General features: G+C 37.8%; 1 protein-coding gene across 1 annotated transcript; it reads left to right on the top strand.

Moving 5' to 3' along the window:
* Positions 1-452: 452 nt before the first annotated feature.
* LOC141657245 (folylpolyglutamate synthase) lies at positions 453-14,018 on the top strand (the record flags this gene model as incomplete). The annotated part of the gene is given in 17 exon segments (XM_074464405.1): positions 453-631; positions 1,789-1,951; positions 2,187-2,407; positions 3,473-3,538; positions 4,226-4,335; positions 4,556-4,616; positions 5,933-6,016; positions 6,714-6,770; positions 8,015-8,075; positions 9,536-9,582; positions 9,737-9,814; positions 10,348-10,506; positions 10,993-11,319; positions 11,424-11,502; positions 12,409-12,564; positions 13,115-13,320; positions 13,954-14,018. Coding segments are annotated over 16 exon segments (1,920 nt in total). The 5' UTR covers positions 453-631; positions 1,789-1,803.
* Positions 14,019-14,175: the final 157 nt, after the last annotated feature.

The following is a 14,175-nucleotide window of genomic DNA, read 5'->3' as shown; positions in this document are numbered from 1 at the left end:
TTTTAAAATTGATACAATTTAAGTAAATATATTGAAAATATTAAGTAATTTTAAAAATAACGAGCTCAAACGAGCTTCCGAGCCGAGCCCTAGTGTGCTCGAGCTCGGCTCGGTTTTGGCGCAACTTAGTTCGAGCCCGAGCTAGAGCTCAGTTTGACCGATTTCGAACCGAGTTTTGACCGAGCCGATTCCGAGGGCTTGTCGAACAGGCTCAGTTTATTTACAGCCCTAGTCACATGCCACCATTTTTTTTTTCAAATTTTGGCGGACTAGAAATGGCCGGGATGTGCAACTTGGCCCTAAACCCGGCCATGCCGTCCAAATGGTAACCTTTAGCCTTGGTAGTCTACTTGGGCAATACTCCCCCAACCCAACCCAACCCAACCCACCCCAAAAGAAAAAAAAAAATTGAAAAACAAGAGAACCACCCAAAAAAAGAACCCAGAAAAAAGCAAAACATGTCTTGATATCTGAACGCCGCCATGCCATTACAGTTAAAATTAGCCGTTTATTTACCCTTCAGTTAAAAAATGTTACTATTCCTCAACACTTGGTATTCTACTTAGCTTACACGCAGAATCATACCATTTCACCACCATTCCATTTTTCATCACAATTTTCTGGCTTCCTGGTAATCTCATCACTTCATCTTCTTGAATTTTGCGTAATTTCTGATTCTTTTTTACCCATGTATCTTTGATTTTTATTGTAACTTTACAAACTTTATTGTAAACTGATCATTTGTTTAACTTTGATTAAAATACGGCTCTAAAAGAATAAAAATGTTAAATAAATACTCCCTCCGTCCCGGTCAATTGTTGTTCTTTGGTTTTGGCACAAAGATGAAGGTAAGAGAAATGAGCCAATTATTAAATGACAAGTGGAACAAATTGGGTGTGAATGATCAAATTGCTCATCAAGTTCATTCTTAAAATAGAAAGGACAACAACTCACTGAGACACCCCAATATGGAAAAGGACAACAAATGACCGGGACAGAGGGAGTAATTGAAACGGATGGAGTAATTTTTTTGTTAATATGTGGGCTGTGCTTGGAATTTGGTCTAGATTATATCTCTGGCTGTGTTTTTATGGTGGTTGTTGCATATGTAATTGTTAGAAGTTGGCGGGAAATGTTAGTTCCAGCTTATGGGGTGATTATTGAAATCATAAATTGAATAGGGCAATTGTTAGGTTGCCAATGTTTAAATGAGTATTAATCTTGATAAGAAGGTGTTATGGTAGGTCGAAGCGAGTTTTTATTGTTTTGTGGTGACTTTTCATTCTTGTCTTATGCTTAGAGTGAGTGAATATTTGGCCCGTCTATAACTATAGACGGATATCTACCGTCTATAATGAGAATTTGTGTTTCATTGATGAATGCTTGAAATCTCACCCCATTATATTAGATACTTGGATTAGATTCTCATTTGTCGGCGGTTAGCATTGTCGTAGTCAAGATTTTGCCTTAGGCATGGAGCTGCGTGACCCCTATTAGTGAGAAAAAACAATAGCAACAACGTTACATTGTCGTAGACAAGATTTTTTAGCAGTCAAGATTTTGCCTTCAGCCCCTAAGGACTCTCAGAAATGGCCAGGAAGGTAGTATTGGCTGCATATAGACTTACTCATGTGTTGTTAACACATAAAAGTTGGCTGCATATAGACTTACTCATGCGTATGGAAATTGGCCGTCTTTCTATGTTACTTAGTGAACTACTATCCAGCTCTAGATGTTCAACTCCAGAACGCCAATAAATTCTGTAACTGGAAGTTGCTATTTTTGCAGGATTACTGGGCTATCATGCAGAGTCTATCAAATGGCTTCATCAGGCGAGAAGTTATTGGCATTTCCCGCTTTTATGATAGAGGAAGATGGTTATCTATTATTACAGCTTGCAGGAGTCCAAGTTTCCCTCCTTGCTTGAATGGATATGATCCTGCTTCCTTATGTAAGTCATCTTTTTTTACAGATTGCTTAGTAGTTAGTACTTAGACTGTTGGATGTCCAGTATTTTTGCCATCCTTATCACTTGTCTTAGCTGTGACTGTATGAGCCTGTGGCATCGGAAAACGAATGTGAACGGGAAAAATTTCATCCCATGTGCCGATGAGTGTGTACAAGACTGTAGCCGTTATATTATGTCCATAACTGATGACACTATTTTGTTGCGACTAATGTGTCAGGTATACAATCAAGAATGATGTCCTCACCGACATCCCAAGTTCTAGAAAAAATAAGAAACAATAAAATTTCTGAAGAACTCTTATCAGACTTATCTCACTCGCGCTCTTATGAGACTGCCATGGAAGCACTTTCTTCTCTCATTCGAGGCCGTAAACGTGGGGATAAGTCTACAGTTGGTGGCAAATACACTAAGCTGGAACGGATGGTGATGTATCTTAAGGTATTATCCTCAAGCCTTTTTTTAATGTTTGTAATGCCAAAAATTGAACTCATTGTTCCTGTATCCTGATTAGTAAACTCAGGTGCATGATCATTGATCATAACTTCAGGACTTATCATTCTTGGAGTGTTTTTGACTGTATCCTGATTAGTTAACTCAGGTGCATGATCATTACTTCATGGCTTGTCATTCTCAGTGTGTGCTTGACTTGATTAAGGGCTGGATTTTTCGAAATGCCTCTTATGAAGAATGTTGCATTTTATAGATCGAGGCAACCATTTAAGACTTTGGTATTAGAGTAATTAGACTTGTCTGAAAATCAGCTTGTTAAGCTTTTTTATTGCCTTTTCTAAGTGTTTGTTGGAAGTCTTGGAACTTGGAAACTAGCCCTCATGTTCAATGAATATAGGTAACCTTTCCAGGTTCTTACCCATATATTGTTGTTTTCAAGTCAGAATACGACTCTTAATTTAGTGACTGTTCTTGAATGTCTATGCTAACAGAACATTGTTGCAAATTGTTTGGGATTGTTCTTTGTTGTCAGCTTCAGTCTTGTTATATATGTCTGTGGTATAATGATTTACCCGATTCTCTAAATTGGTAACTAGTTCAATTCATGTTGGACCGGGAAATTGGACGAGGACTCACCCAGTTTCTGAATATTTGTTCGAGGGACTTGCTGGTATATATTTTTATTTATTTATTTTGCTGGAAGTCACTGAGTCTTTCTGTATTTGAGGTACTCTTTCTGTATTTGAGGTACTCTGTGCTTGATATTGAATCTCCAAAACATGTGTTGCTGTGAACTATAGACTTATAGAGCAAAGAATTCTGTTCTTGATTTGATTTTAGATTTTGAATCTGAAAAACATGCGTTTCTGAAATTTCTAGAGCAATATAACAACCATGTAAAAGTTAATCAATGGCATGTGGCAGTGCAGCACTGCTTCTAATATTCTGATGTTCAAATCTCATTTCTTTCTCTGCTAAGTTCCTCTTGAAGATGCATGGTTTCAACTATGTCTTCAGATGTTGACTGTTTCTCTTTTCATTTTTTCTCTCAAGATATTAGGCTTGGAGGAAAAAATAGCTGGACTTAAGATAATCCATGTAGCTGGAACAAAGGGAAAGGTACTCTTCTTCCTCAATTTTTACTTTGCCTTCGCTTTTTCCTGGATAACAGCCTAAGTGGTAGACAATTATTGGCTTTCTCATAAACAACAAGTGTTGGGTAAATTGCTTTCCTATCTTCTTCCAAGTTTGTGTGTGTTTTCTCGGTGTCTTTTGGCGAGGAAGGATAGAGGAAAGATTGGGACAGGCACAAATGCTCAGGCTGATAGGTGTATAAGTGTTAAACCGAGGTCTTGATGTGGAAGTCAGATGGTATTCAGATTTAGTAGAAGGTTCTCCCTTCAGTAAGGCTATAGAGCTAAAGAGAGAGAGAATATTGAATTTTGCACAATATGCTTTTGGAGCACACTGGATTCATATCGCACCATCCTTTCGAGAAGAGATATGGCTATGTGCTTACCTATGTTACTATGTCACTTCACTTTGTCGAAGTGGCTCGCGTCTGACATCCTGACACTGTCATGATAACTGATAAGACACTTCGATACCCCATTTTAGACTAAAAACATGACACTTTTTTTTTTATAAAGTAGCAGTGTCCAACACTCCGACACTATCAATCCGACACATGTAGCCGAGTCTAAATAACATAGGTGCTTACCTCCCATCATCTGGAAACTTACCTTATTGCCATAAATCTTTACCTTTTGCTTTATTGTTTCTAATATATTTTTTCTCCATTGGCAGGGGTCTACATGTGCTTTCTCCGAGGCCATATTACGCGAGTGTGGTTTCCGTACTGGCCTTTTTACATCACCCCATTTAATTGATGTGCGAGAGAGATTTAGAATTGATGGGTTAGTGTGCTCTTGTGACTTCTCTTTTTTGCTACTTTTTTATGAGATCTCTCTTAATGTATAAATTGACAATTGTTGGATAATCTGGTGCTCTTTACTGTATCGGGTTTCATTAGACTTAGCCAAGCATGAAATCTAGAATATAAAGACTTATCTTCCTGAATGTATTCATTTGAATACTCCAATGATTAAATCTTTTTCTTCCCTTGCTCTTGCATAGGCTTGATATCTCCGAGGAGGCATTTCTGCGGTATTTCTGGGACTGCTGGGATCAGCTAAGGGTAATATCTCTCGTGTATACTATTCTCTACATGTATGTAGCTGTTTCCTAGTTTAAGACTTTTAAGTTATACTCCCTCCTATTCCGAATAACTGTCCCATTTGCCATTTCCGTCTATTCACATAACTGTCCCATTTGCCATATTTGGACATGTTTTTTTGACTTTCCTACCCTTGGCTCTTTTCTTTATTTACCACCTCAACCACCCCTAAACCATCATATTCAATACTTTTCATTATTTAACACCTATATTCTTACCCCTATACAATACTTTTCATTATTTTAACTCCATTCCTTAATTTTCGTGCCATTGTCCAAATGGGACAGTTATTCGGAATAGGAGGGAGTATTCAATATCATCGATGCTCTGTTATCCTTTTCTAAATTTTAAGATAATTTGTAGGAGTAATTCTGTAAAGTCAGGGTTCCCTAATTTTTTCTTACCATAGGAACTGATAGATCAGCAAAACTTAGTGTCAGCTTGATGGTAGAGTACTTATACAATGGTCTGTCGAAATCTTATTCCCTGCGCTTTTGTCTTATCCTTAAATTCTCTTATGTGTAAAAACGTGACTCTGTGAATCATTTGCATGGCAATGATCAAAATTGTCGAATCATTTGTCTAAACAGTTTGTTGGACTAATCGGTCTAGTGAATAATTTTTACTTCTAATATCACTGAACCTGTTGTCTCATTACCGAACTTAGTGTCATATTGGTAATTATGTCAAGCTAATTAGTCGGTTCTGGCCAAGGTTACCGGATTCGCTTAATTGCCTAACGAATCACGAATTACGAATTCGAATTACATTGAATTATGGTGTTTGGTTATAATTTTATCGAATTATGCTCTATTTTGAGCGAATTGCGTATTTGTATTACAAATTGGAATCGGTCGTATTACGTATCTGGTAACCATGGTTCTCGCATTGAACTAATTTCTTGCAGTTCCAGTCGCAAGCTTCCTTTGTTATTTACTCAGTAGTTGGGAGACAGCTGAATATATTTATTTGTTCTGTCCTATTATGAAAAGAAAAATAGAATTTAGTTTCCATAAATAGGCTGGATCCATCTTGGGCCAACACAGCACGTTTAGAAGAGAGAGGGTAGAATGACTTGTTATCTAGAGATTTCTGAACTTGTGACCTGCTGGTGCAAGTCCAATTCCGTACTGCAGGACCATGTTTTTCTTGTTATCTAGAACTTCAGATGTTGTTGTGACCTGTCTAAAAACGGGCAATCTTACTGATGTAGAAAAAATGCTCTTCCAATTTCGACAGAAAGAAAACTATGGATTGATTAGTGAATCACAATGCAGGAGAAAGTATCAAAGGAGTTGCCTATGCCTCCCTTATTTCAGTTTCTCAGTCTTATGGCATTCAAAATATTTGTACATGAAAAGGTCAGATCCTTGTACTCATTGCGCTTTTATCTCTTCATTATCCTTTACTTAATTTAATTTTAAGGGATTAGCTTCTTATGTGTGATATTTAATAGATTGCGTCTTTTGGTTAATTGTTACAACAATATTATTACATTATCATCTCATTGGCTCAAGAACTCCCGCACATGGTGGGGCAAGTGACGGTTGGATATTTGCAACCTTACCATTTTATTCTGCATAGATGACCCATAATGTTAATTACATCAAGAGTTGCAATGCTAATTACGTCAAGAATCGCGTTGAATAACTACTGTATCACTATTAAAAGAAGCGAGGCCAGATCAGCAAGCCATATTGGGCCGAGTGTTCCTGTCTGAAAATTATGCCACTTTGTTACTTCTGTTTTAGTTTGAAGGGTTGTCGTGTCTGAAACATTAGTTTGAGTTGCCTACTGCCCTACTTTTACTTGCCTGGTGTCAGTATTCTTCCTTATGATGTATCAGATGACTATCATAGTATCATGTCATGTTGATGTTAATAATTTGCAAGTATAAGGAGCTAAAAAAGGAATATAAACTTTGTGATCCAACATAAAAAATTAAAGAGCACATAAAATTTTGATACTTCTACTATTCTACTAAATTCTGTGTCCCTTGTCGGATAAATCTGCTAATGGGGAATTGAGATTCTCAGTTTCTGTAATTGTTTTCCATAGGTTGATGTTGGAATTTTCGAAGTTGGTCTTGGAGGAAGAAATGATTCCACAAATGTGGTGTGTGAATTTTGGACCACTCTATTACTTTATTTTAGTCTCTCTACCTCCTTTCTCCCCGAATAAATCGAAGTTATCGGATCGCTCAATTCTCAGTGAATCTCGAATCTGCTCGAGTGTATGACTGTATTCTATCATGGCTCTCACTTAAAGTCTACAACAAACACCGTTAAGAGCAGATCGCATGTTAGATGTTATGTATTTACCTCGAATTAGGCAAATTTGTAATGAGCAAGTGTTACACTCTCCCAACAGAAAAGAACCCAGCAACAGTTCATTGACTGCACGTAATGTCCCTGTAATATTAACGGGGCACATTTTTTTTTATGTATACTAGAGGCTGTTATGCTACTGTCAAAATAATGAAATGTCGTTTCTGTTGAAATAAAACATGTGCTATCATGTCCGTCATAACTTGTAGAATATTAAATTACACATGGAGTTCCTTATGGTAAAGTACAATCCTCAGGCCTTGTTTGGATTGAGGGAATTGTAGGAATATGGAGGGAAGGGAGAGGGAGGGCTATAAAATTTCTTGTTTGTTTACCAAAAGGGGTAGGAGGGCAGTGGAAGGGTCTTTCCCTCCTGTACGCCTAATCAAAATCCCTCCCAACCTAGGAAAGATATGGAGTTTAAACTCTCAAACTCCCTTCCTTCCCCCCTTCCCTTCCCTCCCTTTCTCTCCCCCTACATCCTCCCCCCCCCCCCCCCAAATCTTCCTCCTATATTTGTATCCAAGTACACCGGGTGTGTTTGGATAGCAAAAGTGGAGGGAAAGGGAGCTAGGGGGGAGGCGAATGGAGGATGAGTGTTTGGTTACAATTTCCCTCCAAATCTTTCCTATGGTGGAGGGATTTTGTTTTGCCTTGGAGGAGGGAAAATGGATCCCTCCAAATCCCTCCCGCTCCATTTCTCTTCTACCTCTTTTGTTATCCAAACAAGGAATTTTGTATCCCTTCTTTCCCCTCCCTTCCCTTTCCCTCCAAATCCCCTCATCCAAACAAGGCCCAAGGGCTTTTTTGGATAGCAAAATAGGAGGGAAAGGGAGGGACGAGAAGGGGAAGGGGAATGGAGTATAGATGTTTCGATACACTTTCCTATGTTGGATGGATTTTAATTTGCTTGGAAGAGGGAAAATGGATCCCTCCCAATCCCAATCCCTCCCCCTCCTTATCTTTCTCCCTTCATTTCCCTCCAAATCCCCCCATTCAAGCAAGTCCTTAGTCTCCTTCCTGATTATGCAGATCAAAGAACCTGTTGTTTGTGGAATCACTTCACTTGGAATGGATCATATGGAGATACTAGGTATTCTCTTTTTCAGTTACAATGAACTATCTTAAACTAAATAGGATGCCTCTGCACCACTATTATTCTTTGTTATATTTCTGGTATATTAATGTTATGTGTTGCCTAGAAATTATTACTCCGTAGTTTATTGCATGAATCTGACTTTGCTGCAACATATATCGTGTTATTGAACTGTTACTTGGCATTGACTAATTATTGAAGATTTGAAGCTACACTTTGTAAATTTGTGTATCAACTGCGGTGATGTGTCTGTGAGAGTGCAGCCATCTGCCAATGTAGTAGATACATTCTTCTGTAGTTCATGGAGGAACTCAATAAAAATTGCTAGTAGACCCTTTGCAGTTCTTTCTTTCGTTCTTTTTATCCTTTTCTCTGTTTCACCACGTTCTAGGCTTCTAGCTACGATTTGTTGTAGCGTACTTTGGGATTCAGGCTTTGTCGTGGCTGAAACCAGCCTTCTTGTAAGTTGTATGTTACTGCATAGTCAATAGGGAAATGGTTGCGAACATGTGCCACGCCCTACACTACTTATGGGGGTAGCCTCTTTCGTGTTAATGAAGTAGTGATAATGATTGTCCGTGAATGAGTTGGGCTCAATTGCTAGTTAAAGGACATACCATAAAAACAACTGTAAAGTTTTGCTTTGAATTGATTTCTGTTTACGAACACTGTGCATAAATTTGAAAAAGGAACACAACATGCTGAACTGTTCTAATCTTTATCTTTGAAAATGATCTGGTTTAGTACCTTTTGACCCTTGTAAATCAACTAGCAGCCTGTTATAACCTTCTTGAGCGTTGAGGATTATCAGCAATTTTGTGTTTTGACAATGGTAGCTGAACAAGGTTAGCGTCCCAAGGTTTTGAATGTTTTGACTCATGATGTGTGCATGCAACCATGCTCTTTAGTTTGTGGGCTGGTGACAGTAGTCTTTGTAGTTTTATCGGCCAAGGCTGTACTTCATTCAAAAATTGTACCAAGTGAAAGAGATAGAGGATCAATGAAATAAAGAAGTTGGTGGTGTACTTGACCGAAGTTCTTGTGAAGGAACTACTTGATTGACTGAACCATTGATTTAAACATGTAGTGTATACTTTTCTTTGCAGAATGGTTCTATGCTAACCCCATAACAACTTTGATTCCCATCTGCCTCCCTCCGCCACCCAAAAAAACGGTCTTCATTGATGTTCCTCATTCTGCTTTAGTTTGGCCATCATTAAATTTTTTAAAAATGCACTTTTATGTCTTTCAATGTTTCTTCTATATGAGAATGTTGATAAATGGTAAGAAAATCACCTTAGTTACTCAATGACTCACGCATATAGCATGTACAAGGAGACTGTTTTCGGATGTCCGATACTGTTTATTTATGATAATGATGATAATTACATGCCTTAGACAGTTAGACTATATGTGTGACCTGACGGCATTAAATCAATATTTCGGTATTTCCACAGGAGATACTCTGGCGAAAATTGCCGCACACAAGGCTGGTATTTTCAAGGTACAAAATCCTTCCAATGGAACTGAATGGTATCAGAAGAGTCCTTTGATTATAACATTTTATATGCAATTTATATTAACAAATCGTGAATTGGAGGTATTGTATGCCAGCTATAATCTAAATTGTATATTGATGATGTCCTCTGCTTCTGAAGCCTAATATACCAGCATTCACAGTAATCCAGCCTCCTGAAGCAATGACTATCATCAAGGAAAGGGCTCATGAGTTGAAGGTAAGCTTCTATTTGAAATGTCCGAACTTAGCTACACTTTACCAAATTTCTTGGTCACTAATCTTCCACGACAACGCTACGATTGAAAGAAAAGTTTACAAGATCAATCGAGATATATTAGGTCGCACTCATATTCCTACCTAGTTAGATATGACTGCTACATTTGCAAGGAAAATATAATTAAATAAAGCATGAGAAAGTCACAGCATCCCGTTGCTCATGTGAGTCTCTATTACCAACACAAATTCTTTTGCAACAGGACTATTAAAGCATCATATCACTTGACTCAATCCATCTTCTACCAAAAGCTTCAGTTTTTTTTTTTTTTTTTTTTTTTTTGAGCGGCTTCACATTAATGATTCATGTTAGCTTACCCCAAATGATTTTGGGTCTGAGGCTTTTTTGTTGTTGCGAACTGCTCACACATAAGTTTGCTTAAGCCTTAAAGTGGCAAGAATAGACTGATGACTATGCCTCCGTATGACACGCATGCTCACTGTTTTTCTTGTCTAATTTGCCTTCTCTATATGCAGGTCCCGCTGGGAGTAGTGTCACCACTTAGCCGTGAAGACTTAAATGGATTACAGTTAAGTCTGGCAGGTGATCATCAATTTGCGAATGCTGGCCTCGCTGTGACCCTCTGTACATCTTGGCTTGAACTCACAGGGAATTCCAGAATTATTGCGTTCAATGTTGGTTAGCTACTTTTCTTCTTTGGTTCACTTGCATAAAAAATCAATCACCTAGATTATCTTTTTCTCCACATCGATTAGCCAATGATGCACCACAGTTAACCATTTCGGAATCTAGTAGTATTTCTATGATTTGGCCATTGGCACTTGGCAATTTGAAATTGGTGGATGTGTATTGTGTAATCCGTTTCATATAGCACAGGCAATTAACATTTATTTAAATTAGATTGGTGGCAATTGATAGCGAGATCATTATGTTGGATTTTTAATGGATTATACTTGAGAAAATCCTTGAACTTTTCTATACTTGGTGTTAGTCAGATAACCATTTGCCCGTCTGGAGTTCATTGTCTGATCATGTTTCATAATGCCCTTGCTCACTTTTTATTTGGCATATTTACTGCAAAATCGTCTTTGTTTACCTTCAGCAACTAAGCTTCAACTTATTTTACTATTTCTTGGCTGCTATGACATATTGGTTCTCAGGATGACAACAAAGGAAATCTACCAGATGCCTTTCTGAGAGGCCTTTCAGCAGCACGCCTTTCCGGCAGGGCTCAGATTGTTCACGACACCATACCCAAATCTTCTAACATATCTTCAGGAGATTTGACCTTTTATCTGGATGGAGCCCACAGTCCTGAAAGCATTGATGCCTGTGCTAGATGGTTTTCAGATGCTGTGAAAGGGAGTGAGGGTTCAAAATCAATGCCCTCTTTAGATTCATCTTTTACTGATGGACGTGGACAAGGAATGAAACATAATGTCCTCATCAACCGCAATAGGGAAAATACTGACAAAAATATTAGACAGGTATTTAGGCTGCTCTTTGAGCTAACCTCTTTTCAGTTATGACTCAATAAGACTTGTGACATTTTAATTAGTGGACTTCTTACTTTCGAGGCTTTAATTTGTAGGTTCTTCTGTTCAATTGCATGGAGGTGAGAAACCCACAACTATTGCTTTCAGAGCTTGTTGAGACTTGTGCTTCCTCGGGTATGATCAATGTTTGGTATGCATTCATCAGTATAGTACAAGTCATCCTTGATTAAGTCACACCTATGATTCTAAAATCAGTGAGTGGCTTAATAACACAAGTGGTCTTTGTGACTAAGAAGATGTTACTTAATTACATTTTAAGAGGAATATTTCCACTTTAGCGCCTTAAAGTTCGAGCTACTTCACTATGATGCATTGAGGTTTAAATAATTTCACTTTGGTGACCTAGAGTTTTGATATATTTTCCTTTTTGGTGACAAAAAAACTGTGATATCAGTTGAAATTTTTCCAGAAAAACAAATATACATAACAAAGTAGTCTTTTGCCATGTTTTGTAAAAATTCACCTTAATGTTTATTTGCATGTTAGTATGCCGAAGAAAGTCTTCAATCTAAATGAAGTTCGACCTTGGATCACCAAATTGAGAAAATTTTCAAACCCCCCGGTAACCAATTTGGAAATTAGGTCACCAAATTGGAATTAGCCAAACTTCAGGGTATCAAATTAGGATTAGCTCGACCTCAGACTTAAGTCGAAATTTTAGTTTGAAGTACTTGTGAAACATGGAAGCAAAATATTCAGATATCAAGCTCGTTTTCCGTGGATAAACGCCTTTGCCTAATATCTTGCGCTCTGGGCAATACTTCCTATTTATTCACTTTGTGTTTTGGGTATTTAATGTATCCTCAAGCTTTATCTAATCTCTGTGTGTGTATGGTGAGTTGATAGTTGAAATGTCTAGCCAGTAACTACCAGGATGTGCGAAATTGTTCGAGTAATGAAATAAAATTTCATTTAGTCAGTCATGCCTTGTCTGTGGTTTTTGATGCTCTATCAGGAAATCATTTGATCTACATCAGGAAGTCTTGTTATTTTTGACATGAGAACTCGCTAACTGTTCAGGCGTTGATTTCTCTAGAGCCTTATTTGTGCCAAGCATATCGTCGTACAACAAAGTTATCTCTGGCTCTACAAGTAGTTCCTTAGACATTCCTGCCAGGGAGTTATCTTGGCAATTAAATCTGCAAAGAATATGGGAGAAGATAATGCAGAGGGAAGGTAAGCTTTATCTAAAATTTACAATTGAGGTTTTCAACCATACAATGCATGTGATTACAACTTGAAATTTTTGATCACATTTTGCAGTAGAATCTACTCATACATTCTTTTGTACTTTTTTTTTTTTTTTGCGCTCAGGGTTCATACCTATCGCATTCCCTGCCTATCATTTGCTTTCTTTTTTTTGTTTAGGGAGGAGGGGAAAAAATCGAGGCTTTGATAATTATAATGTATACTACCTCTATTTATTTGAATTCACTGCATTTCCAAGTGATACAAATTTTATGAGTTGGATAAATGGCAAGGGTATATATGTGAAGTGAGGAGAGTGTAAGTAAAAGCGACTGGATGGACATTGGAACCCCCATGCTTTTGAGAGGGTACTTTTGCCTTTTATGCTCAATATTTATTGAAAATCAGAAATATAGTCGGTTGGATGATTGACACAAAAAATAAATAAATGCTATGCATTCAAATAAATGGAAAGATTAGCGTACTCTCTATGAGCACCCTTTTTCCGTGTCCTGACTATATGTGTATGCGAAAGCAGATTCTGATATAGCTATAAGTAGCATGGTGGATTTTTCAAAGGCTGAGAGAAGTGATTACTTGCCACTGTTGGAGTTTCTGAACAGGGAGTACTCCCATGAGATCCCTGGCGGTTACAGTCCGAGAAGTGCAGTTCTTCCTTCATTGCCACTAACAATAAAATGGCTGAGAGATTGTGTAAGAGAAAATCCTTCTCTCAGACTTCAGGTAAGGATTCATTTCTACTTTTCGGAGATACTTAGGTTTAGGATGAATATACTATTCTAACGTGCTACCTTTTCATTCAAGATTTTTATAGATGAATTGCTAAGCAAATCAAAGTATATCTGCTAATTAGTCTTGTACTGCTCCGTTTGTTTCATCCATAGTTTACGTTCGATTCCATTGTTGTTTCTAGACACACACATGCAAGTGGGGTAGGGGACTGAACTGAATAACCCAAATATGGCTCGTAACCATAACTGACCTGAGACCATAATTAACCCCAGCAAACTTTAATGTTCCCGAACTAACTCACACACCGAATAACGTATAATACTTTAAATTATCTTATATGACCTGAACTCGAAGACAAGCATACCAAAATTACCTGCCTTGTATTGAGTCGAATGACCTGTTTGTAAAGTCAAGGTAGAGGTATTTATGATGAGTAAGTTGTAGAGTGGAATGAAAATGAGGGCAAATAATGTTTTTTTTTTGCCTCAATAGATAACATAAATAGAGCACGTTACAAATCAAGCAAAATATGTTTTGCACCATAGCTCAGATTCAGAGCACGTTACATCTGATAGTTCGGTTTCGTGGGTGCTTTAACATTAACTAAAGAAATTGACTTTCCAGGTCCTTGTGACGGGGTCCTTGCATCTAGTGGGAGATGTTCTGAAGTTACTAAGGAGTTGATCGAAGTAACCGAAGCTAGATCTTCCAAGAGTGACATGTTGGTGTTTCACGTCTCTCAGTCTCTACAGTCTGACTTCACAGCTGAGTAAAGTGTACAGTCTTATTTGATCTTCAGTAATTTCTTCTTGTTTCCCTTTTCGCTTTGTTTACGTTTGTTTGTGC

Source organism: Silene latifolia, chromosome 5 (assembly GCF_048544455.1).
Source record: "Silene latifolia isolate original U9 population chromosome 5, ASM4854445v1, whole genome shotgun sequence".
Classification (NCBI taxonomy): Eukaryota; Viridiplantae; Streptophyta; class Magnoliopsida; order Caryophyllales; family Caryophyllaceae; genus Silene; species Silene latifolia.
This window is presented reverse-complemented; position numbering and strand designations above follow the sequence as displayed.